At 38.1% G+C, this 24,089-nt stretch overlaps 2 protein-coding genes and 1 long non-coding RNA gene across 8 annotated transcripts in view; 1 reads left to right on the forward strand and 2 right to left on the reverse strand.

Annotated features, from left to right (window-relative positions):
• Positions 1-17,094, reverse strand: part of LOC105671609 (serine-rich adhesin for platelets) — a 29,439-nt gene extending 12,345 nt beyond the window's left edge. Inside the window, exon 1 of the mRNA XM_012365898.2 lies at positions 16,534-17,094. Within this exon, the coding sequence (XP_012221321.2) occupies positions 16,534-16,588 (55 nt within the window). The 5' untranslated portion in view covers positions 16,589-17,094. The remainder of the gene's footprint in view (positions 1-16,533) is intronic.
• A 383-nt stretch (positions 17,095-17,477) lies between these two features.
• Positions 17,478-22,684, forward strand: LOC105671617 (aladin). Of its 5 annotated transcripts, none has more exons than XM_012365908.2 (8): positions 17,478-17,629; positions 18,235-18,653; positions 18,737-18,854; positions 18,931-19,230; positions 19,344-19,513; positions 19,653-19,983; positions 20,190-20,507; positions 22,073-22,684. In XM_012365908.2, the coding sequence occupies exons 2-7, from the start codon at positions 18,292-18,294 to the stop codon at positions 20,484-20,486; spliced, it is 1,578 nt and encodes a 525-aa protein (XP_012221331.2). In that variant the 5' UTR covers positions 17,478-17,629; positions 18,235-18,291; the 3' UTR covers positions 20,487-20,507; positions 22,073-22,684. The 5 variants fall into 5 exon arrangements, with proteins under 5 accessions (XP_012221331.2, XP_012221335.2, XP_012221336.2 ...); XM_012365912.2 differs by having other exon boundaries at positions 17,487-17,629; positions 18,257-18,653; XM_012365913.2 differs by lacking the exon at positions 17,478-17,629 and adding an exon at positions 17,743-18,097 and having other exon boundaries at positions 18,257-18,653.
• On the reverse strand, positions 19,655-21,757 carry LOC136998099 (uncharacterized). 2 transcript variants are annotated; one of them, XR_010888694.1, is made up of 2 exons: positions 20,687-21,757; positions 19,655-20,394 (listed from the first exon to the last, which is right to left on the reverse strand). It is a non-coding gene; the product is annotated as an uncharacterized lncRNA (long non-coding RNA). The 2 variants fall into 2 exon arrangements; XR_010888693.1 differs by having other exon boundaries at positions 19,655-20,424.
• Positions 22,685-24,089: the final 1,405 nt, after the last annotated feature.

Consider the following 24,089-nt stretch of genomic DNA (forward strand, 5'->3'; position numbering starts at 1 on the left):
TCTTTGGAATGCTCTTTTTTTCAAATTTTGAAAATGGAGCTGAATTTAGATTAGATTTAGTCAAGATTCCGTGCCGGAATACCTGCGGATATTAATCGCTCGTCAAGTTCCCGAGGTAATACCCGAAATAACTTCGATAGTCAATATTTCACGACGCTAATGAGTACACCTGTGCGCTCTGCGTGCATTCGGCATCGGTGGACACGCGCTCTCGCCGCTCGGCCCTCCAACATTGTGCATTCGCGGCGTACCAGATCGCACGTAACATTGCGAAAAGTTGTCCTTGGCGTTGAAAATAATTTTTCCTTGAAATCTGTTTTGTTGTGTGGACGATGCCACATTCGCATGTCATAATCTTGTCCATCATTCATCACTTATAACGTTCGTCAAAAATTTCGTGTTTCGTTGCTTACGCATTGGTAGAATTTGCGGTGAATGAGAGGAATTATTTTGCCGGCACATTTCGCAATTAACAGATCGTAAAACACTACGATTCCACAATTGTGAAAGCGCACGAAAATGGTAATCGAGAATTAGAAACTGATATGGTGAGCGAATATTTTTGTGCCACTTGCACGGAAGATTCTTAACGAAATTGTGCATTCTACATGTAACGAATCATGTTACTTTTTTTAAATTACTTGTAACAATATTTGAAACCTATAAAATTGAAACTAAAGTCACAGTGATGGATGTAGATTCATGACGAGACATGAATGGATAAAATAAAACGCCATGTAAATGATTTTCAAGTAGATGGAAATTTGAATTGCGTTATCTGTTTATACAGATACTTATATCGTAACAGTGCAATCTTGTGCAATCTTCAATCGTAACCATAAACCGTTGCATCACTGCGTACCTGTTACTCGCGACAGCAAGATATACGATTGCTTACACGATTGTAGATTACACAACGGACTATTATGCCTTAGGTCTGCGTATTAGCTTGCTTATTAGTTTATTAGCTCGCATTCTGTTGTTGTTGATTACAAATCGGTAATCAATCAAGCGACACGGGTCGGCGCTTTACGTGTATCGATCGTGTCGCTTATTAATTACCGATCTTAATATGATTTATGCATTAAAAGCAATTAATTCAAGCGCAAACTGTCTAATTTCTAAAACATCTTTATCCTTTTGTTCGAGCATTCTAAACTTTGAGCAATCAAGCCGCATCTAAACACATGGAATGTTTCAAAATCATAAGAAGTTCTTTGAATTAAAATACTTTTTATCAATTTGAAACTGATCTTCCTTAGCGAAGATACCGACGGGAATTATTATTTACACTGTCATTGCATCTTTATAATTTTCAACACATCGAAGATCTTCATAACAAAAAATTTTATATTAATATTAAAGTCCACTTGAAAAAAAAAAGGCAAATTTTTCATGTACGAAACAATGGAAAACCGGAAACCGGCCTCGGTCGCCACGCCCTCAGAGAATTATGTTTCGCGTATTTTCGGCTTATGCAAGACCCGATCGAAAACCGGAAGCGCAGTCCTCGCGAACACGCGGCCGCCCACCTCGCCGGCTCTAGAAGTTTTGTTCGCGGTGTCGTCGGCGGGGACGATCGAATTCCGGCTTGTCGCCGGCCGCAGGGTCGCACGAATAATCCATACTGTCGCGCACCACTTCCAGGACGAGAAAGTCGCGAGATTCTCTAGGATCGCCACGGCCGCACTGCACGGCCCGCCAGTGTGCATCACGCCGCGGTGCGCGTCGCTTCGATTTTCCGCCGCCGTCTGCGGCTGTGCAACGCGAACGATTTTACGTCACCATGCGCGGCTTCCCACCACCCACGCGAAGCGTTCACTAGGAAGCGAGTGTCCTCCTCTCTGTTCCTCGTAAATTTCTAATTTATCTCTCAGTTAGCCCTTTTTTTCCACCACTTTCCTTCAACTTGCACGAGTACAGATTTTTTTATTGCAATATAAAGATTTATATTACATTCAGAAATATGCGATGGATGTATAAATATGAGTGTATCTTCCGACAAAAATGCACCAATTTTATTTTAAAAATAAGAAAGATGAATTATCTAGTGAGAAATCTTCGCCAAAGCGAAAGTATCTTTTGACAAAGACCGGTTTACTTTCTCTCATTAAGATATAAATTTTACAAGACGTCACCTATATTTACTTTACCACTCTTTCATAATTCTGGAATGTAGACTGAAAGAAATTGGTATGAGAGACGACATAAAGCTTTGATTTACGATTTGACGAGGGATGCATGTCTGTCGTCTCGAAAACAGGACGGGACGAACTTCGCGGATGACGAAACGACGGACGCACTTTGCTCGTCGTCCTCGTGGCAGGTTGACACGTAGACGACGCCTCACAAATAGTCAAAGCATAATGATTTAGAACACGTCGGACTGTTATAGAACGGGCTTAGGCACATTATCAAAAACATAGAGCCGACGATGCTCTTTCTCTCTATCTCTCCGCCACGGTTTCTACGAATATTATTCTCCGGCGCCGGATGTACGCTGAAACCCATATGCCGTAGTTTTAAGCGCCAGCGCAAATAATATATGGCCTGATGATTTAACCAATTATCATGTCTCGTGAAGTGGGAGATGCGACACAAGCAAAGTTCCGCGAACTGCGGCGCAGGACTTTGCTTCGAACTTTGATACAGGACTTTATAATTTACTATTTTAGTAGTCTGAGTAAGTGTCTAGACTTTCTAAAAAATGCACATGCTGTTAATACCGTTTTCTTACATGATGTATTGCATTTTTATGCAACATACATAAATGGTGCTTCGTAAAACACCATTAAATACAATCTTTAATTATGATATTAATGTATTGAGAATTGTAATTATTTTGCAACATATTAACGTAATATTCCTGTATTTTTAGAAAGTACAAAATTGTTAAATTCGTTATGGCAATCTCGTAATGATATTTGAAAAATGCAGTCGCTGATGACCTGCAGTTTGTTGCATTTATTTATTACTGAATGCGCGAAATAACGGCATTATTATAATATTAAAATCTCAAAAGCTATTATGGATTGTTAATAAATTGCTAGTAAATCAATGTATTTATTGTCATTAAATACATGTAAAGTAAAATTAATATTATATAGAGCCGTTAATAAAATAAAACCATTGGCGCGTAATATTTATATTACAAAAAGTTAATACGGATCGCTAATAAACTACGTTATAATAAATACGTTAATAAATTGATACACCTGCTACGATTGAATGTGCGCAATATGAAAAATTGTTAATAAGATAAAGGAATTAGTGTAAAAATAATACGTCGACAATTAAAATTAAAATTATTAGGTTTGTATTAAAAAAAATAAGAAATCTGCCTGTAATAACGATATATCAAAAGCCAATATTAACACGTCGCATTCGGGACAGCCCATTTTAAGAAAGGAGATACTGCGTAGACGGGGGACGTCTTTTTGTAACATCTTGTAATTTGATCTTTAACCCTCCACATGTGCTATAGCAAGGAAATCACAAAAAATGTGTTATGACAACCTTTGGCAATATCTACTAAACACATTGGAAGCTTTAGATTCTTGTAGCAGTTTTTCTTCACTTTTTAAAAAGTTTGATTAGTTAGAAATTTGATATTTTCTAGAGCGTAAAAAACTACCTTTTTTTTTAAGTAAATCAATGTGAGAAATACTCCAAATTCTGAAACTATTTCAAAGATTTTGATTTGGGATAAATAATTATTTATATAAATTGTAATTTAAAGACAATAACATACATTTGAATAGAAATACTTGTCCGCAAAATATTCACAAATACAGCTTCAACTGATAAATGAGACAGAAAGTGAGAAGTTATTTGGCGAACACAATGCTTACTGATAACCATAAAGTTAAACAATGTAATTTCCTTGAATACCTGTGCTTGGTGAAAATGTTAACACCAAGAAAGTATCGAAAAATTACCGAGAAATTATTATATAAAATTTTTTCTGCATTTACTTCTCTTCAAATTATGATTTATTATTAGGAAGAATAAATAGCGCTAATTTTTTCTGATATGAATAATATTTCAAAGAGATAAAAACTTTTTTAACTTTAAACAGACACTTGATTTCTTTTATATGGAAACCGTTTCAGATCTAGATCTGCTTTCTTCCAATTGAACCACGTACATTTTTATACGTATAAAACATATTTATCTTTGATAAGTGAGAACCAGATTAAATGTCAAGTTTATAAGCTTGTATAACATGATATGATATGTCGTATTGCATTCGCCATACTTGAAAGTATGTGAGATTACATTGCATAACTGTTGTGGTGGTGAATACTCTCTTATCAGAATTAATCGGTATGTCAATTTAGCTCGCATTTAAAAATAGTGCATAGAAATCATAGTTTGATATAGGCGACTTAAACAAAAATTGCTAAATATTTAAAAATATCGTCTCGCGAAAAATGTACCTCGTGTGTAAAGTAATCAATTTGAAACGAAGTCTTTCTGATTGTCAATCACGACTGCTCGGAGAAACGATGCTTCGTAATTAAATGCCGAGTCGATGTTTTGTTTAAACCCCAATTTATTAATTATTCAAAAACCTAATTAATAATTATAAAAGAGTTACAGCAACGTCAAAAAGCTTTTCACCGGCCTGATGAAAATATTACATAATTCGCTAAAAAATTCAAGCGCTCAAACTAGATTAATTATGCAGGTTTAATTTAGAATAGTATTGGTATAACTTTGGATTATGCAGTGTTAGTATAAAAAAATTTAAATTTTAAAACTGAAATATTTCATCGTGCGCTATTTTCGAAGACGAACCGAGTTAGCATGCGGATTAATTAAGATAAGATATTCATAACTTCATGTAAGTTTTTCGAATTTTGAATATAAATGTATGAATTACTTTCCTGAGGATGATGGACGTAATAATCTTTCCTTAAACAAAAAGTAGCAATCCTTATTCTAGAACCATGTGGATTTTTAAACGGAAACATTCTTCTACTATTGGTAAAGTGTCAGAACTTTTCTTTTACGATTTCAGAAATGCACAATATCGAAACATTATATTAGCGGCACTAGAATTGGCAAAGGATCCAAAGAGTTCCTTCACCTTTCAAGGCGCGACAATGTAGATCGGAGTACATGTCGGCAAGGAATGAACAGTGCTTGCCAGCGTGAGAAGCGTAAATCATTGATACCGTCGCGCGAGTTTGACGCTTAGAGAACCGTAAAATGACTATTTCGATGTAAAAACAGGCGACGGCGTAACGAACCGGAGAGATCGTAAATGCGGCGGACGGTGTCGATAAATAAAAATAGCGCGTAAGGTTCCAATTTTGTGTTCTACGGAACACCGCAAGCGTGCAAACGTGAACGCGTAATTCTCTTAGTGCAGATTCTATTATTAACATTCCTAGACATCTCCCGCGATTTAACATCGGCAATGAATACACTTTTAGGTGTCATGGGTGTGCCAATGCGGAACGCCGCATAATAATTTACTATTATATAAACTTTGACAAATTCCAAGAGCAACTTGGTATTAATTTCTCCCTAAAAGAGATGTTAGAACTCCAAGTGCTAAATTTCTAAAAATTATATTTATTAACAATATTTAAAATTACTTTATACAAATGTTATTTTTCTATTCACTTTGTTATTCTTGAACTGCAGAATTTATCTTTCTCACGAAACAAGCTAGTTTTCTGTTTAATCAGTATAATGATTCCTCAGTTGTTAAATGTGAAAATCACATTCTTTCTCCAAACAAACGTAAAATAAATAGAAGTGATTAATTAGCAAAGCGGAGAAAAAATATTCTTTATTTACTATCTAATATTTAATGTAGATTTGCAACAAAAAGAGAAAAAATGTTTCTGATAAATAGCATTAATTATTTTTTATATACATATCAAATTTTATATATATATATATATATATATATATATATATATATATCAATTAAACAAATTGTTGCAAAAGAAAAAATTTACTCCAGACTGATCAAGGAACGAAAGAAAACGCGAGGAACAGCGAGACACGCCGTGCAATCGGCGCGACGGGGACGCGTCTCGCGTCTACTCCAGGTTTAAACACGGAAGACTCAGCCGGATTGTGTAAGATCAATCCGAAAATGCTGCCGTCGAGTCAAAATCATGCGCCCGAGACACCGTCGTGTGACACTCGCCGTCATCGTCGGCGCGGCACGAAAAACTTCCGCGCGATCGCAAGGCGCGAGAGCATGTGACGAGTACCTCGTGGTCACTCACGTGCTATTCATAACTCTGAACTCGCAGGCTCTCTGTTCCACGCACTTTACTCAGTTAGGTATTCGGTGTATGTGTGTATGTGTGTATGGATGGACACGTATTCGAAACGATATATTCGCCGCGCGCGTCACGCATACAGCCGCAGGTACTGTTCGCAACATTGCGTTTTATTGCCGATGGCCGCGATGAGGTGGTTACATAATTCGTACGGACGTCAGGAAGGTCTACGATCTTCAGCACGTGCAACGTGTGAAAATTCCGTCCACGCCCGACGATATGTACGCACGCAGAGTAAGAGAGACGAAGACGCCTATTTATTTTTTCTCGTACACGCTGACGCTTATTTGTCAATCCGCATTCCGATTTCATGTATTCGCGAAATATCATTGCTGACGTGAGCGGAGAGCAAAAAGAGCTTTACGTAATAATGTTATTGACGTTATTGTTCTTGTCTCGACGAGAGAAAAAAAATGAAGATTTTTCTTTGAATTAAATTTAATTATAGAAATGAATAATACACTATTATCTCTTTTTACATTAATGGCTTGACCTGACGATATAACAACGCGTTTTAATCGGAGCGAAATGATTAATTGATGTCAAAACAATAAATACGGCATAAAAGTTAGAATTAAATATACTTCATAATAGAATTTTTATACATACGTCATTAGTAAAATTATTAAAACGTAATTAGTAAAGTAACGCGCTGTATCTGTCGAGTAAGAATGACAATATCTAAGTATTTAAATTAAAGCGTGATTATATTTTATCATTCATTAAAAATGCAACTCCTTTTTTTTATCAATCAAAAAGCATCAATTAATCTTGTGTGATCAATTAATAGCAAAGCCCTTATCATAAGTGAACTCATTAGATAATGGTTATTAGGTAATGATTATCGTAATTATTGTAAATTCACTTGGATAACGTGTGCTCATTAGCTGGATGTAATTGCTTCTAATGTTAGCATAAATATGAATCATGCTGTGGCTCGTACACGCTGATCACTTCTACTTAATTTCGCTCCAATTGTTTCAGCGATCTTCATTAATGTACGAGTGTTACATCACGACGAACATATCAATTACTACTCCTCGCGTCTTATTTCAATCCAATGTGTTTCGTAATTCGTCTTGCGACCCTTTTAAAATAGAATACTCATATCAGGTTCGATGTTCGGTGGAAAATGCGCCGTGAGTACTTACGTAACCGACCGCGGCCTCCGTTCTGATGCAGCCTCTGTAGAACACACGTGCGTGCATACCTACTCAACTTTATTCTTTCTGTTTTTGTCAATGTTATACTTAGCACACACTTGTGCTTGCCGGTTGTGTCTAAAGTTCACGCGGGGTTACTATCGATCTTGAGGATCTCGCTCAGACATCAGTATTTTAATTACTGAAACACGAAACTGTATAATTTACGCTATAATTTCACTTAATAGCGAAGAGAGAAGGCGTGGTATAATTATACTTGCTCTGATAAATTTTTTCACGCATTATCACGTGTTTAACGTGAGTAGTACTAATTTTCTTTAAAAAAAGTGTTATATAAATCAGATATCCTTGTCTCTCCTTTTTACAAGAGATTTACAGTTTAAAAAAGAAACTTTTTAATGAGCCTAATATTTATTACTGTTTACATCTAATTATATCCTCGTAAATAATCCTAATTTAATTAAAATAAAAATAGCAAAATAAATAATGCGAGATTCCTTTTCTCTAAGTTTTAATAAATGGTATTGTGCCTTGTGTTTCCATGACTTATATAGATATAAAAGAATAAATCAGAAACTAATATATATGTAAATATATTTAAATATTGTAATAGATGAGATATAAATGAAATCTCATTTATGCGAGAGATAAATACAAATGATTCTCGTTGCTCATTGGAAATAGAATCTGACTGACATAGTGGAAGCTCATTACATTTATGCAGATATATTCGCATTGCGAGCGCAAGGGAATAATCTCGTTTTACCGAGCTCGTGTAATATCTTCTTCTTACGCCGTTTTAACGTAATTTATCTGCCTTTACGTCTGTATTAATGCCATAAATCGTACGTCATGTTTTTTTTATTAGATAGCCTGCAGATCAATTTAGGAACGTGGCGATAAATTTTACACTAGTTAGTCGAAAACTTGGGAGGATCCATTTATCACCGGTCCAATTTGCAATTAGAAACGCAAATACATTTGGCGGGAAAAACAGTGGCCGACTTGCCTGCGGACATATTGCGTTGCGAGCACAAGGGGATGATCTTACTTTCTCGATAAGCTCCGGTCAGAGACGCGCGCGTGGAAAAATGCGGCGTATGCATTCGCAGTAGTAAGAGTCGATCACTTATGGTACTATAGCAGCCTGCGCTTTGCCACGATGTCTGCCGGCGTATAAGAAATTTAAGATGCGGTACAATCGATTTTCCGGGAAGGAAGAGAGACACTCTCAAGATTATCATACGTGCTCATGCGTAGAAATGTTATCTACATTACTTTCGATTAACTATTCCAACTAATCAATCGAAAAATGATATTTATAATTTCAACAGTAGAACATTTCGATTTTTGTGAGATATATGTTTCACGTACATAGACATTGTATCTGTTGTATTAGTTAAAAGTAGGAAGAGGAATAATATAATGCAGATAGAAAATGAAGACTTTAACACTCGATCAGAAATAATAATTCTGTGCAGTACTTCATATTTTTTATATGAATATATTAATTATTTTGTACGTTGTGTGTTATTAATTTATTACAACAAAAGCTTTCGCTTTGTTAGCACAAGCAATAAAGATATTGTAATATGTCGATACCGTTGCAAAAAGACTATTAATACCGTGATAAATTTAAACATTTCCAACTGGAAGCGCGATCAATTTTATTGACTGAATATTTATATCTGTAAAGGGTATTTTTGAACTAAATACGTGTTGCACGCAAAAGCTGTTTTTTATTCTTTAAGCTTTGTAGAAAAAAAATTTTATTATAAATTTTCGCACGAAGCTAAAAATGGAAAAAAAACACAGATTACATGGAAATTTCCGAAGAAAATCAATGGGAGCGGCGACATAATAATGCCTGGTTGAGATTTATTTTGAGTTTCATCCCGAAACATTAGCCCGACGAGGCATTTCATTTCCTATTCGTGGCACGACGACGATCGAGAGACGCGACGCCTAACTATTGATTCGCTCCGGCATCGAGTTGAACGGGAGTTTCCCTCTCTCGGCCCTAGAAACTCACAACGCGGCTGGTAAATATCTTTATCTCTTTGTAATAACAAACTTTTGCGAAGAACGGCTATTCTCGGTCATTATTGCTTTCAACGTGGAGCGGTCACGCGGAGAGCGTGACAAATTTAGATCTAGCTAGATATTGTTGAAAAATGCGCAAAGTTACGCGAAAGTCCGAAGCGAACAGGCAAAAATAAACCGCGATGAGATTAAACGCGTATCGCGCAAAGCATAAAAGCAGAGATAAAGTTACCGTCTTGTATAAACGGAAATATTTTAATATTGTACATTTTATTTGCATACAATAGATCGAATTTTTAATTATTGCAATAAATAGAGATATTATCGAGGAAAAATAGGAAACTCAACTCCAAAATAACGATTCAGCTTTGTTATTTATAAAAATAATTTCTATTATACTTTATTATATATCCTCCGGCAGTTTAAATTCTTAATTGACGTCCTAACAAGCCATCGATAATATTTGACATATTTATGGTCCCGAGAGAGCGTTAAAAAAAGCTGCCTGTTTTGGCAGTGATAGATCGCCGAAGTTATACGCTACATTACACTTTTCGCTCTTCTCGCTTCGCGATTCGGAGACACGATCGCGGAAATGCATCGGGGATGCTCGTTAACCACTCCATTAGCCATTACGCATAATCCAAGATAATCGTTTCTGCTATCGCGTCTTTATAATAACGATGTCATTAATTTTCCCTGGGATTTTGATTTAAATATGCGTCTTTTGAATGAGAAAGCGTACGGTAGCAGCCACGTCTTGCAAATAAAGGATTTGAGTAGGATAAAACAAAACAGCGTCTCAAAGCGAAGGCAGAAATATCATAGAGAATCTACTTTGGTTACTAACAAAATAGTTTTATTGGAGACACTATTCAGCAATCTGAAAGTCTATTGTTCATTAAGCTTCAACTCATTAAGTTCTACCACCTAAACATTCATACGGCAAATTGGCAGTACTCCAAATTTTGTAAGTCCACCTTGGAATAGCATAACTTTCTGCTTAGTTCTTGATTTGACTTCTTGGAAGCGCATTCTCAAATATAATGGTTCTTTGATCTTTATCCCGGTAGAAAAGCTAGAAGTAAACCAAGTTACGTGTGTGCATTGTGCATTGCATGTTAATACATTATATTACGATTAATTCGTGCTATTTATAACTAGATTTGACGAAATAATTCTATTTTCCGTCGAAACAAAACAAAACACGCAATTATATGATTGCATAACGGAATGTGTAACATTGTTCCATAAATAATCTTTGTTACTGGCTTCGATATCGTACGAATTTTAATCTAATCGCAATAACTGCTCGAATAGGATTATCGTAACGATAAGAGCCAAGCATAAAGCATATCGATGCAAAACACCAGAAGCCACTACTGAATATAAAAAAAAAAATCTAATTCTGAATTTTCGTTCTTTTATGCTAAACGATTGAAATCAATAGTTAATGTAACCTTATTTCGTACTAGTTTGTACTTTTTACACATAATCTTTCGTAAAAAAATCTTCCTTAGAAGAGAAGAATAAATTCATGAATATATAAAATAGTTTTAATTCAAAATTATTAAATATCATTCAATTTAATATGAAATGTGTGTAGTGCGAAAAGTCAATGCAATGATTCTTAATCAGCAGAATAACATTTTGCAACATTAATAATTAGATTTCACGCTTTAATGCTCTTATAATGGAATTGTGGTGTATTTTTATGCAAATGTCAGAGCAATATTTATTAATTTGCTTTACGGCAGACTGTCACCGTGAAACCGCATAAGGTCAAAACGATCGCAGTACCCGCGGCTTGTACATCACTGCTTTCGACTATTCACCATAATTACTACATAACGCGTACATATATAGCTGTCTCACCCTACTGCGGCGTTATGAAACGCGGCACTATTGCATTTGGCAATTGCCCCTACATCGAGACGCGCAGCTCATTACCGCTCTGACCTAGTGTGCTCGAATGTGTCCGCATCTGTCACTATCGACGATGGATTGCATTCGATTTGAAATTTCTTTTCCTAACAACAACGCGTTGCGCATTATTCGTCGCAAATATAATGCTTGACGGTTCTCGGTGAGTCGCGTATGAACTATAATTTTCATTCTCGTTATTATTTTATTTCTCACAGACTCGAAAATGACTGAAAGTGTGCGAATTACTGCGATTAAGATAATAACGGATAATAAGCGGATAATAATGAATGGAATTAGCGATTTTGAATAACATCTGTAATTGTGAATGGCGCAATATAACGATCATAGAATGTAATTGAATTGTTATCTATATACAGTTGTTTGCATTATGATTTTGCGCGATATTTGTACATTTCGTGTACTATATATCTAAACAGATGCGCTCAACAATTTCCTATAATTAAATAAAGACTGGTTAGAGAAGAAGAGGATTTGTGAATAGTCATGTAACTGGGACTATTGTGACTAGAACAATAATAGTGGTCACAGGTGGTTTACCTCTGACATGTGTAGTGATGAATGATACCTTTAATAATGAATGACATTTGCATAACGTTTGAAAAGGAAACTAACTCTTCAATTCATTTAAGCTGTCAATGAAAATTTATCCAGAAATATTCAATATTTGTAGAGCAAATAAAAAATCCGACGCATATATAAAAATTTACATTTTACATTAAAATAATTCCTCGATTGAAATTCGATAATTAATTGCAGTCAAGTTTTTTTCCTAAATGTCAGGCTGCTAACGAAAAACCTAAAATTATCGCGAATAAAATTTAATTTGAAATATCTATTTTCAGTTACAGTATCGCTGTGAAAAGCAACGTAATTATCATTTCTGACACTTGTGTAAAGGAACTGCTTCATATTCTTTTTTCTGGCGACCGCTGGAAATTTACTATTGCGTTATTGCATTTATTACAATTGCATTAAGCGTTATTGGTCGTAATAAATGAGCGGACGATAAAAGAGGCCACGCAGATCAAGCACGGAATATCATTGCGAAAACCTCGTGAGATAGAGTGGACAGCCGCTCCTCAAGTAACGAAGTTTACACTCGACGCGTCGCGAGCTATCGGGTCACCCGGGCGGACATAGATGAAGGCGCGCATCGACGGGGTTATCCGTTACGGAGATGCGCCGCCGGGTATACGAGGGGAGAAGAACAGTGGCGATTTACGCTCCGGTGCCGAGAAAGTTTTCTCTCGCGTCCGATATTATGAAAAACTATGAGACAACGAGATGGAGATAAGTACGCGATAAAGAACGTACGCGTTGTGTTACTTTTCAGCCACCCTTCTGTTTCATTCGGAAATAAACTACAGATCTCCGTTCCAACAGGAAATTAGCCACAATAGAAGCAGCCACAATAGTACTGTCAAAAAGAGATGTAAAGGTTTTCCAATTTCTTCCTTTTCTCTTCTTCTTTCTGTTTCTTCTTCTCGCCGAAGATACATTTTTGTCACAGTCGCACAATGGAAAGTTTTATGATTCTACTTCCGCAACAAATATCTGCCTCGACATTTTTTTCCATTCATATTGTGCTGTGCAATAATCATTCAATAAACATTTAATTTCAGATAGGCATTCTGAATATTCGCGATACACACACACACAACGGGACGTCTAATCTCTCACCGCGATATTATGTCAACATTATGTAATCTGCTTTGAAAATAGGATACGTATGTTTATGCGACGACCCTGCTTTCAAACCGCGACTGACTTTTGCGAATACTTTTATGAATAGTACTTATGTCGGTACACTCTCTCTCTCTCTTTGTCAGGTTTCAGTGTCATAACGGGTCGTTTGTCCTGTCGCAAATATTCCTTTATCGCAACATATTTCGAAGCTGTTTGCAAAACACTCGATCCTATCTTTTGAATGCGTTTAAAAATTTATTTCTTTGCATATATAAAATAGCGTGTGAATGCGAGAAAAAATTTTGCGTTTACAGCTGTACGGGACGTTCCTCTTTCACAAATAAAGAAAAGTTCTTTCATGTTGTGCAAACTTGTAAAAGTGGAGGCAATATAATGTGTGTGCAACACAGGCCAAAGTTTTTTTACGCAAAATAACTGATAAATGACTAGTGCAAACCTCGCATGTTATCACCTGGCAAAATCAGTTTATTCCGAAAATATGTCGGCATTCGAGTGCAAAATGCGAATCGTTTTTCACCGTGAAATATCAGATATTTTTAAATATCAAACATGAAGGATTGAAATAGAGCCGGTGTTTGATATTTTATTTTCCACCAAATTTGTATGAACTTTCTTCGCTACTCAATGTTACGTGATTAATATACGCCACGAAAATTTATATCCACTTTGACTTTCCACATTTTCATATTATTAAAAGCAAAGTAAACTAAATGTATGCTGTTATAAGACTGTTTGTGTTTGCGTAAGACGCACAATTTCCTTGAACTCGCTCACGTGTACAGTGTACATCGAAAAGAAATTGAAGAAATGTAAATATCTCTCTGTCGAAAATACATAACAAATTTGTAAAGCGTGTGTAATAGATTTTTATGACTATAGACTGGCTATAGACATTGCGTTTTCGCGTAATACTTGCAAATATTTATTCGCAAATATTTGTCTGAAATAATTAACCGTACATACATCGCAAAACCACGATGAGAGGAGACTTTTGCAATTTATCGTTACTTTTATCAAAAAATTGAGTACAAAATCATTTTTAATTTTCTATTGTGCAATTTTTTCTAGGAGGAAAACAAAAAATCAAAGCGTTGTTGGCGAGATGTACTTCAGCAAGGATAACACCGCGAGCAGTAAACATCGTAGTGGTAAACCTTGCTTTTTTTCCTTATTTCTCGTCCCGAGGAAAGAAACAAGTTGTACAAATGTTCAAGCACAGGGGAAGGTCGCGGTGTATAGAGCGCGATCTTACGCGGTACGCCTAAGCGGGTAAGTAGGTACGATACCTACGTTACGGAGGCGTAAAGTCAGGTAGAGGGTGGTGCGGATCGATGCATCGGCGGCGCGAGTCGGATTCTAAGGCGAGTACGCTGCCCCGAGTAACATCGCTAAATCGCGAGTGAAAGAACGACTCGGTGAACCAGGGTTATCGGCGACGATAAATGCGTCGTAAAGTCACCCCCGAAAAGCTCCGGTTCTTCGCGCGATATCGGAAGATACAGATAATTGACAGAGATTGCGCTGGGACGTTAATAATTTTTTTCTCCTACTTCTTTTCCACACAGTTATCTGTGACCACATGAAGACCCTCTCAAAGAAAAATTACGCAGAATTATGTGCACTGAATCAATCTAATTATCAAGTGTCATGAGCAAGTCACGACTGTAAAACTGTCAGAAAATCTGACTTTTGGAAAATGAGAGAAGTTGAAACTTTTTCGACCTATATCAGAAGAGAGAAGACAAATAGGAACATATACATCTCAGAAACGTACAAATAGCATTCTGAGGTTAAAGTCCTAGTCTTCGTCGTTTCTCGGTTTAGAGGCAGCTTGTATCGGATTGAAAAAATTCGATTTTGATAACGATAAACGACTCGAGAAGTGAATCTCGTTTAAAAGCTTTGACTTTACAAGCAAGATCGGCAAATAGAGCAGTTAAAAGCAACTCTCTCAATGTTGATTAACTCTTATCGTATTTTCAGAACAATAAACTATTTTGATATAACTACTAAGAGAATAATAAATTATTTAATAAGATTACGATTTAATATGACTCTTATAAAAACGCGTGTAAAAATGTTTAGTCTTCGTTTTTATACAAAAGTTAAAAATTGATCTCCATCGTTACGATTAAGCGTATAATCAGCTTTGCGAATTAAAAGTTCGACTTCCGAAAATTCTAACTTATTAAATGATGCAGATTTTATTAGTTTTCCATTTACAAAAAAAACGAAAAATATCTCATTGTTGGAGAAGCATTTACAAATTAATATCAAATTGCAAAAATACTGAGCTATTATTAGCTTTCTACAGAGTTTCATTAGCAAAAATTTGACATTTTCGACAACAAAATTTTAGGTTATTTCGAAAGCTTTTGCATTTTTCAATCTTTTTCAATGCAAACATCTATTAAATTTTATTCATAGATCAATCGGTGAAACAATGGAAAAAAAAATATCGAAACAGAAATTATATTAATGATTTATTTTCTTTTATTGCATATTTACGTTTGCAGTAAAATGGATAGAAAAATGTGTGCAGATTTTTCAAATAACCTAATAATCCGAATGTTTCGTGTCGAATTTTCCGGAAGAAGTTTCAGCCTCTCACGAGAAACCGAAGGCTAGACTCCTATTATTACGATTAGAAAGCGTACGCGAACGAGAACGCATAGCTTAACCATCGTTCTACTCGTCCTAGAGACAGCGCTCTCGCGCCCTTGTTTGTTATGCTAGAGCCGCATCGTTCATTTTTTGTTTTTTTCATAAAGACTACAAGATACGTGATTTCACGTCGTGGCATGCGAAAACGTCCAGCCTAAGAAAAGATTTCTCGGACGTTCCGCGCAACCCCAAGGAAACAGAAGTTAGGGGATGCAGGATGATTCTGCAGAGACTAATTATCCTCTCTCGACTGTCCTTTCCGCATTCGCCGACGATCGATCGAAACCGAATTACGTGCGTTTGATTTTTTTTCCGCTGACGATTCATCCCTGCTTTTCCTCCTTTCGAAGACTCGGTGTGCGACACGTTTTATCTTCAGCGGGGGAAGCGTGCAAATACGAGGCCGAGAGGAACAGATTTGGAGATCTGAGATAACGCAGCGAGGGTCGTCTTGAGAAGGAGTAGGCCAACACCTCGCGATAACGCGAAAATGTCCTCTCCTTCCTCGCACGCTTTCTCTCTCTTTCCGCGACATCTCTCGCGCGCGCGGTTGATCGATGACCGGTCGCATACTTCACGTCTCTCACGGCGCGGAATCGCCTGTACGAGAAATTTTTACCAAGATTGCGCGAGACACGACGGCGGCGCGGCGGATAGGAAATGGATGAGCATATAGATAGAAAGACGGAAGTGAAACTCACCACCGATGCTCAGTGTTCTCCATCGGGTCTTCCGCTTGGAACCCTTCTTGCCCATCTCTCGCGGTCGCCCGCACCACCACCGACTCCTCCGCCGCTTTCGCTCTGCGCCTCGTCCTGCGCCGCAATGATCTCTCTCGGTTGAACACGCTCGTTCTCTGCTTTTTTTTTTTCCTCTTCTTCTTCTTCTTCTTCTATGACGAGAACGACCCTCGACGGACCGAGATCGTCATCGCGCGGTGAATCCCCCCCGAGCACGATTCGCGGACTACCTCGGCGGTAGCATCGCGAATCCGAATCGCCGATCGCTTCGTCGGAATCAAGGAGGGTGAAAGCTCGATCGTTCAGTCGTTCGCACGCACGTATGTTCGCTCGCTTCGTTCGTTCGTTCGTTCGTTGCCGCACCGCGCACGTATATAACTGACGGCGAAGCTCTCTCTCGCGAAAAGCTCAGTCCTCGGTTCGCGAACGTAACGAACAGCTCGAATAACGCAATCCACGCCGCACGAACGGCGATCGCACACTGCGGACCCCACCTCACCCCTCCCGACGATACCCGTCAACTATCTTGCTCGGTTCTTCCGCCTTCTCTCTTTCTCTCTCTTCCTCTCGCGCGCGCCCCCACCTTCCTTGCGGCCGTCGCTATGCTGATAGGTCTGTTCTCCGCGGCCGCGTTTTGTTGCACTTGCACTCGGGAGGAAACAAACGTATGCCGGCGACGCGAAAAGAAAGAGAGACAGAGATAAACAGATACAAAAAGTGTAGATGAGAGTTTCTTGCGATTTACGCACGCCTAGTTCGCGCTGCCGGCTGTTCCAATTCACGCTGTTCGCGATTTATTGACGGATTCTTGAACGAGCATGAATTGTTGTTTAGATTGTGATTACTTTATATTGTTCAGCGAACGAATCTGCACGGAATGTCATACAAGTCGCACCGAGCACCGCGGTTCGTCGTCGTTTCGCAGCGTCGAGAATTCGAATAACCTTTCGAATACCGTGCGCACGCGCGTTTGATAGCTCGCGATGATAGCTCGTTGTCGTGACGACTGATGTAAATAAGAGCACGCCATTTTCCCCGGCTTGCTAGCTAGTAAGAGGTATGCATTTTGCATTTTTAAATTATCAAAATATTATGCATGTAAATTTCTAATTTTCCTCGAGATTTTAATTGGACAAAATATAACATATATTGTGACTACAATTTTTAAAAATAAAAACTGATGAGTTGGTATATAGTTTTCTAATAGTTTGTAACGATTTTGTATTTTTTATGTTCTTTTTACCGTTACATATTTATATAGCATTACTTTTTCAAAATAGAGATAAAGTATGATTCTGAGTGAAATAATGGATCTGAGGACAAACTATTAGTATAACAATAATAATTTTTTATTCCTAGATTTTAGTGGTTTTGGTTTGTAACGATAAAAATTTCATTATCAAAGTGAAATGAATTAAAGAATAACATTCATAACATTCTCAAAATAATTTACTTTCAAAAAGTGTCGATGTCAGATTCTAGTTGCTGAAACAGCACAGAAATTACACAGTGTAAAGTTATATAGGTTAGAAAAAGCATATTGATTTGCATTTGGAATATGTGATATTAAATACCTCAATTGTTTGTATAATTGGTTGAAAAAATTATAGATTAGCAATGTATTTATCTTATGAAATAATTGTAATGTTGCTTTGTGTATAGGTTAGATTGTCTAAATGTACAGGTTAAGTCGGTCACAACAGTTGACAAAAAGGAAAGATGCTGAAGATATTGTCACTTCAGGACTTTGATTGTCCTGCTTTTGTCGGCGATACGACCGCTGTTGGTTTGATTGAGAGTGCTGTGCATTACTGCACTTATGACAATCTACAGGATGAGATTCAACCATTTGCCAGGTACTTGCGTACGTATCCTGAGGTTTCCATCACACCAGACATTCTGGCTACTCGTGATTCTTCACGCACGGTTAGTGCAGGAGAATTATTTCTACCTGTTCACGACAGTATTTTCAAGAAGATTGCTAATGTTTGGAGAGAGAAAGGATGGTCAGAAGCCATTCGCTTTACTGCGGCTACAAACCCACAGCAGGTCACAAAAGTTGTATATTGGATAGCAACGAGGTATCATAAAATTCGTATCTTGCACTTTTAATTAGATTTAATATAATTTTGTATCAATGTGAAAAAAATATATAATTTTACAGATTAAACTGGATGTTGGACTTGATGGAAAGAGGAATATATCAGAGAGATGTGTTACCCACATCAGGAACTGGATCTGTCGCTGATATTGTCGCTACGCGGGATTGGAATACTTCACTGGTAACGTGACTCGATTAAGAATAAGTGCGTCAAAGTATCTATGGATCTTTATTATATTTTTGTGTATTTATGATAGGTAAGATGTCTGTCTTGGCATCCGCATTGTTCTCGACTGGCTGTAGCTACGAGGGACGATCGAATTCGCATTTTTTCACACGGTATATTAGGCGTACCGATATTGAGACACAGTGCACAGAAGTCAGTCTGTTGTTTGAGTTGGAGACCACACGCTGGTCGTGAATTAGCAGCTGCTTGCTACTCTGGGATATTAATTTGGACGATAGAATTGGGAGCAGCCAGTAATTTACTTAGTCATGCAGTACTTCTAAAGCAAAGAAATCATGGGCCTGTTACAAGTGTCATATGGCATCCACAAGTAATTTGTTATTTTGCTCTTGTTCATACTAAGCATATTATAGAAGTATATCGTAACAATTTCTAAATTTATTTATAAATATTACAAAATCTTTTGTCTTTCTTTCTTTAAAGGGCGATTTGTTGGCATCTTGCTCACCAACAGACTCAAATATAATAATTTGGGATGTTTCTAAAGAAGAGGGGGTTCCTCTGAAACGTGTCGGTGGAGGTGGCATATGTTTTATACGGTGGTCACCTTGTGGATCGCGATTATTCGCTGCTTCGTGTAGAAATATTTTTCGGTAATTGTCTTTGTACTTTTATGTCTATATTTTCTTTGTACATTTGTCTTTGTACTTTTATGTCTCTGTATATCTTCTTTCAAGTTCGTCTAACATTCAATTACTGGATATGTAATTAATGAAGATATATTTATTTTAGAGTTTGGAATACTGGCGTGCCCACACAATGGCGTCCAGAAAGGTGGACTGTACCCCGTGGTCGTGTAGCGGCTGCATGTTTTGGTCCTAATTTAACATTACTCTTCACTACTACCGAAGATCCTGCTACAATATTTTCATTGCCACTGCAAAGTAACATATTTGACGTTAAAAAAGGAACGAACAATGATGTAAAGATAGCTATGCGTCTAATCGATTTGACGAAAGTAAACTTTTCATCGGATGATAATGATGACTATATCATAGTGGGAGGCAGAATAGTTTCTATGGAATGGGATCCAACTGGACGATATCTCGCAATTCTCTTTCAGGTTTGTGAAAAAAAATTATTAAACCAATTTACTCGTTTCAACTGCACTTTTTTATATATAAATTAAATATACAGTTTTTTAAAAAGAAAAAAATATATATATAAGGCATAAAAAATGCAGCTAAAACGAATAGATTTGTTGTTACAAAAACATTAATTATAAAATATTTTGTTCTAATGCCATTTGTCTTCTTTTCAACAATATAGGACAGTCCCGTAATTGCACTGGTTAAAACAAACCTGAGTAATTTATCGCGGATAGTGGATGTTCAGCCAACTTGCCTTATCAAAGGATTTCCCGGGGAAGTGCCAAACTGCATTAACTTTTATCAAAAGCATTCATCGTGGATTTGTCTGACAATAGCCTGGAATAGTGGACGCGTGCAGCATTTCCCAATTGTTGAAAGTGAACCTAAAATTGATGGCAGTAGATGTTCCACGTCTAAAGTCATGAATATTAATGTACCATATAACGTTGATGTCAGCAGTTACGGACAATATTAAATTGTTATTTTTATAATTCCAGTGAGTATAATTAAGTTTTGTACGATTTTTTTTAATCTCAGCAATGAGAGAAAAGTTTTTAATATATCTATTTGCAAGAAAATCGCTCTTAATAATCAAACCTCTGATATCAAGCGATCTTATAAAAACATCCGTCTACATGTGGAGACGGTTTATGTAATTCTCGTTTAGAGACTTACATCAGTTTAGGATTTTACGTCATCTTCGCCTTTGAGGGAAAAAAGACGAATGGGTGGTCCGTTAGACTCTCTCTAATGCACTATGCTTGTAACGTATGGTGCATAGAACTCCACTCAACGTCTCCTCTCGGGCTCGGTACCTAATTATACGAAGTCACATGCAGAGCGCGCGTCTTTCTATTTTTACGTCGCTTGACCGAATGCTAAACGTTTGCCGACACGTACACGTACGTGTGATGCGGCCCACGTCAAGTGCTCGCGTTAATTTAATTCGAGACATTTTTTTTCCTGCATTTTTTCCCTATCTTTTAGAATTCTTTTTAGACATTTTTCCACGAGTAAACTATTGGGATGCAATAACGTCGAAGATCGACATTAAAAGTTAAGATGTTCATACAGAATTGAGGAGAATTCTGCACATACGTGTTATACGTCGCACACTTGTACAAGTTTATTAATTCGTATTGAGATATAATTCTCGCGGGATTACGCGGGGGGGGGGGGGGGGGAGCAGTCGGTGGTTTTTCATGTGGGGTGCGATTAAACGCGCCCGAGATGCCTTTTTTTTTTATTCCGTTTCGCTGTTATTGCATCCGTATGGGGGGAGAACATGATCGGTGTCCTTTTTACGGTGTATTTATTTTAAGGGCGGTCGGGTCGCGTACACACATGCGGCGACTATGGTACGAGCGAGGCTGACAGGTGCCCGGGCAAAAAAGACGGGGGGAGTGGGGGAGGGGGGAGGGAACCGAGTGAGCGCGGGCATAGCGCGTATGTAATGTAAGCATACGAGGGCTGGCAGACCACATGTGCCACTATATCACTTATCTACCCGTGATACGATGTGCCCGAGAGATGCGCAAGATGCATCGGCGCGTATTCATGCTTACGTATGCGTGCACACGACAACATGCGCCCGTAATTTTCCGCGTAAAAGTAGCGCAAGAATGAACGCGGAGCGGGCGCGCACCACATATGGCAGAAATGTAAAAACGCGAAATAACACATTGTAACGCGCGCAGTGTCGCACAACATGAAGTTCGATAAAAAAAAAAAAATATAGGGAGACAAATAATCTACCTGGTCGAGTATTCCGTATTTTGCATCCGTTTCTTAGTTTGAGTATCGATGGTTCTGGGTGTCATAACTAAGCGCATAAAAGGTCACTGCCCCGCGTGTCATCGGAAAGCGAACATGGCTCCTCTCAGTTTTCAAAGTATCAGATAGCTGAAACGAACACATTAACGACAGATGAATTGAATTGCAAGAAATCGAATCGTAAAAAAAAAAGTGCTCCGCGCGCCCATAGCAAAATATGATCCCAAGATATTTTTTGGCAAATAGGTTTTCAAGGATTTTTTTCACTGATACACTTTTTCTTTTCAGATAATTAATACGCGTTTCGATGCGACGTGCGGTCGATTAGGAAGATTAAAAAATCGTGAGAAATTGGGGGAGGAGCGCGACGAACCGGCGAGGTGAGAAGATACGTGCAATAGCGACAGCCTGTAATCGGAGAATAAGGAGTGAACGACTTGTCCTCATGTGGTGCGCGCGTAGAAGCTGTTGTTAATAAGTGACGCGTGTGTGGCAGCTGGTTTTACATTTTTTTGCCCCGCACCCCGATTCTTACGGCTCGAGCGACGAAAGATCTTCTCGAGCACTCTCCCTCTTTCTCTTTTATCCTTTCCTGCCTTACTCTTGCTCCCATTGCATCTCTCATCTCTTTTGCTTACATAGTTTACACTATAAAACATTTCGTCAAGATACTTCGATGCAACGAATCACGCATTAGTTCAACGCTACTAATATACGATTAAAAATTATAATAAATATGTAAATGCAATAATTAAAGAGTGCGAAGACGAAAGAGTGCGATGACGCGCGATAAGAGAACAATTCATGTATGAATCAAATTCATTGATGCAATTAAAATTTAGATAAGGCAATTAAAAAGAAGAGATGTCGGTTTATCGATATCTAATAAGTTCAGATGTAGATGTTGCAAAATTAAATTATCCCCCCCCCCCCTTTTTTCACACTAGAAAGTCGCTCGACTCGAGAAAGGGCGCCGAACGCGCCGGCAGATGTTTTAGTCGCGCGTACCCGCCACCCCCGCGGGGTCCGAAGCCGAGGCCGTGGACCCCGCGGGACCTCCGGTGCCGACAAGTGCAACCGTGCGCGGCGAGTGCGGAGAACCCGCAGCCACGCGAGTGGGCGGCGCGATGTTCCCCTCGCGCCTTCTTCGCGCGCCCTTCGCGCGTTCATCTTACGATATTCCGCCCTCCGGGATTTTCAGGGAAAGGAGAGAGTGATTCCGAAGGGCTACGCGCTCTCACCGCCGCAGAGTGGGGAAGGAGATCTTGGTCCTCTCGACTCCTTGAGCGGAAAACGGCGTCGTCTCGACGCGGCTGATAGTCTTCGTTGAGATGCGTTAACGGGTGGTGCAAAAGACGATTTGCTCTTATCGGTCCCGCGAGAAGAAGTGTTGTTTGTTCGTCCGACGGGGTTCGTTCGATCGCTATCGCACGCGTGCCGTTAAGAGAGAGGGAAAGAGAAAAAGAAAAACAGCTCCCGAGCGGAAAAGACCGGCGCGATAAGCGGCCCGTGATCGGCGTGTACATGTTGATACGTTGATACTGGAGTAAGCCGCTTTTCTCTGACGTTCCTCTCCAATTTCGCGCTATCTCTTGTTTCTAGGAGGAAAATGAGGCACACGACCGGACATCTCTTTTAGCGATTGGATACACTAATGCGAACTGGTGCATATTAAATTATCGTAAATTGACATAAAGCATACGCATAATATATAAGCAAATTGAATCTGCAAGAAGTTTCGTACGGTTTATTACTTTATTAGGATTATTTTTGCGGAACGCATGTCGGGTATTTCGAAGTGTTCTATGTTATACTGTTTTTACAATTAAGAAGATTGAAGTGTACAGTGCGTATTAATGTATCCAATTCGCTACTTGTTTACGATATTTGTTTACGACGAATTTAACAGAGCAAATAATCACATCGATGTTATGAAAGAAGTCTGATGTTTGCGGTGACGTTTTCTGACGAAAGAAAAATCCAAGATTTCATTATTGTGCTCCGTGTCTGATTGCGTTTCTCATTTTCCCCTAGCAATAATACCGCAGGTTTAGAAGTAAAATATTTTAATTTATCGATTATATAAGTGAACGAAAATTGAGGAAGGTCGAAATTATCGTGAATATCGCATGCATTTCCGGTGGAGAACAAGTCACAACTGTTGAGAGTCGATTTTTCCGGAAATTGTGAAATTCTAAGAAAGGAGAGAGAAATTACTTATTATTATTTCAACTTGTGCAACACTGATCAAAGGCGAAGAAGTTACTTTTGTTAAAGTTGAAGATGTTTCTCCGGCAAAATTACG

The sequence above is a fragment of the Linepithema humile genome, chromosome 2 (genome assembly GCF_040581485.1).
Source record: "Linepithema humile isolate Giens D197 chromosome 2, Lhum_UNIL_v1.0, whole genome shotgun sequence".
Lineage (NCBI taxonomy): Eukaryota > Metazoa > Arthropoda > Insecta > Hymenoptera > Formicidae > Linepithema > Linepithema humile.

Coding starts and splice junctions, on each gene's coding strand:
- LOC105671617 (XM_012365908.2), top strand. CDS start 18,292: ATGCTGAAGATATTGTCACTTCAGGACTTTGATTGTCCTGCTTTTGTC. Junction 18,654..18,736: donor GTATATTGGATAGCAACGAG/GTATCATAAAAT, acceptor ATAATTTTACAG/ATTAAACTGGATGTTGGACT. Junction 18,855..18,930: donor GGGATTGGAATACTTCACTG/GTAACGTGACTC, acceptor TATTTATGATAG/GTAAGATGTCTGTCTTGGCA.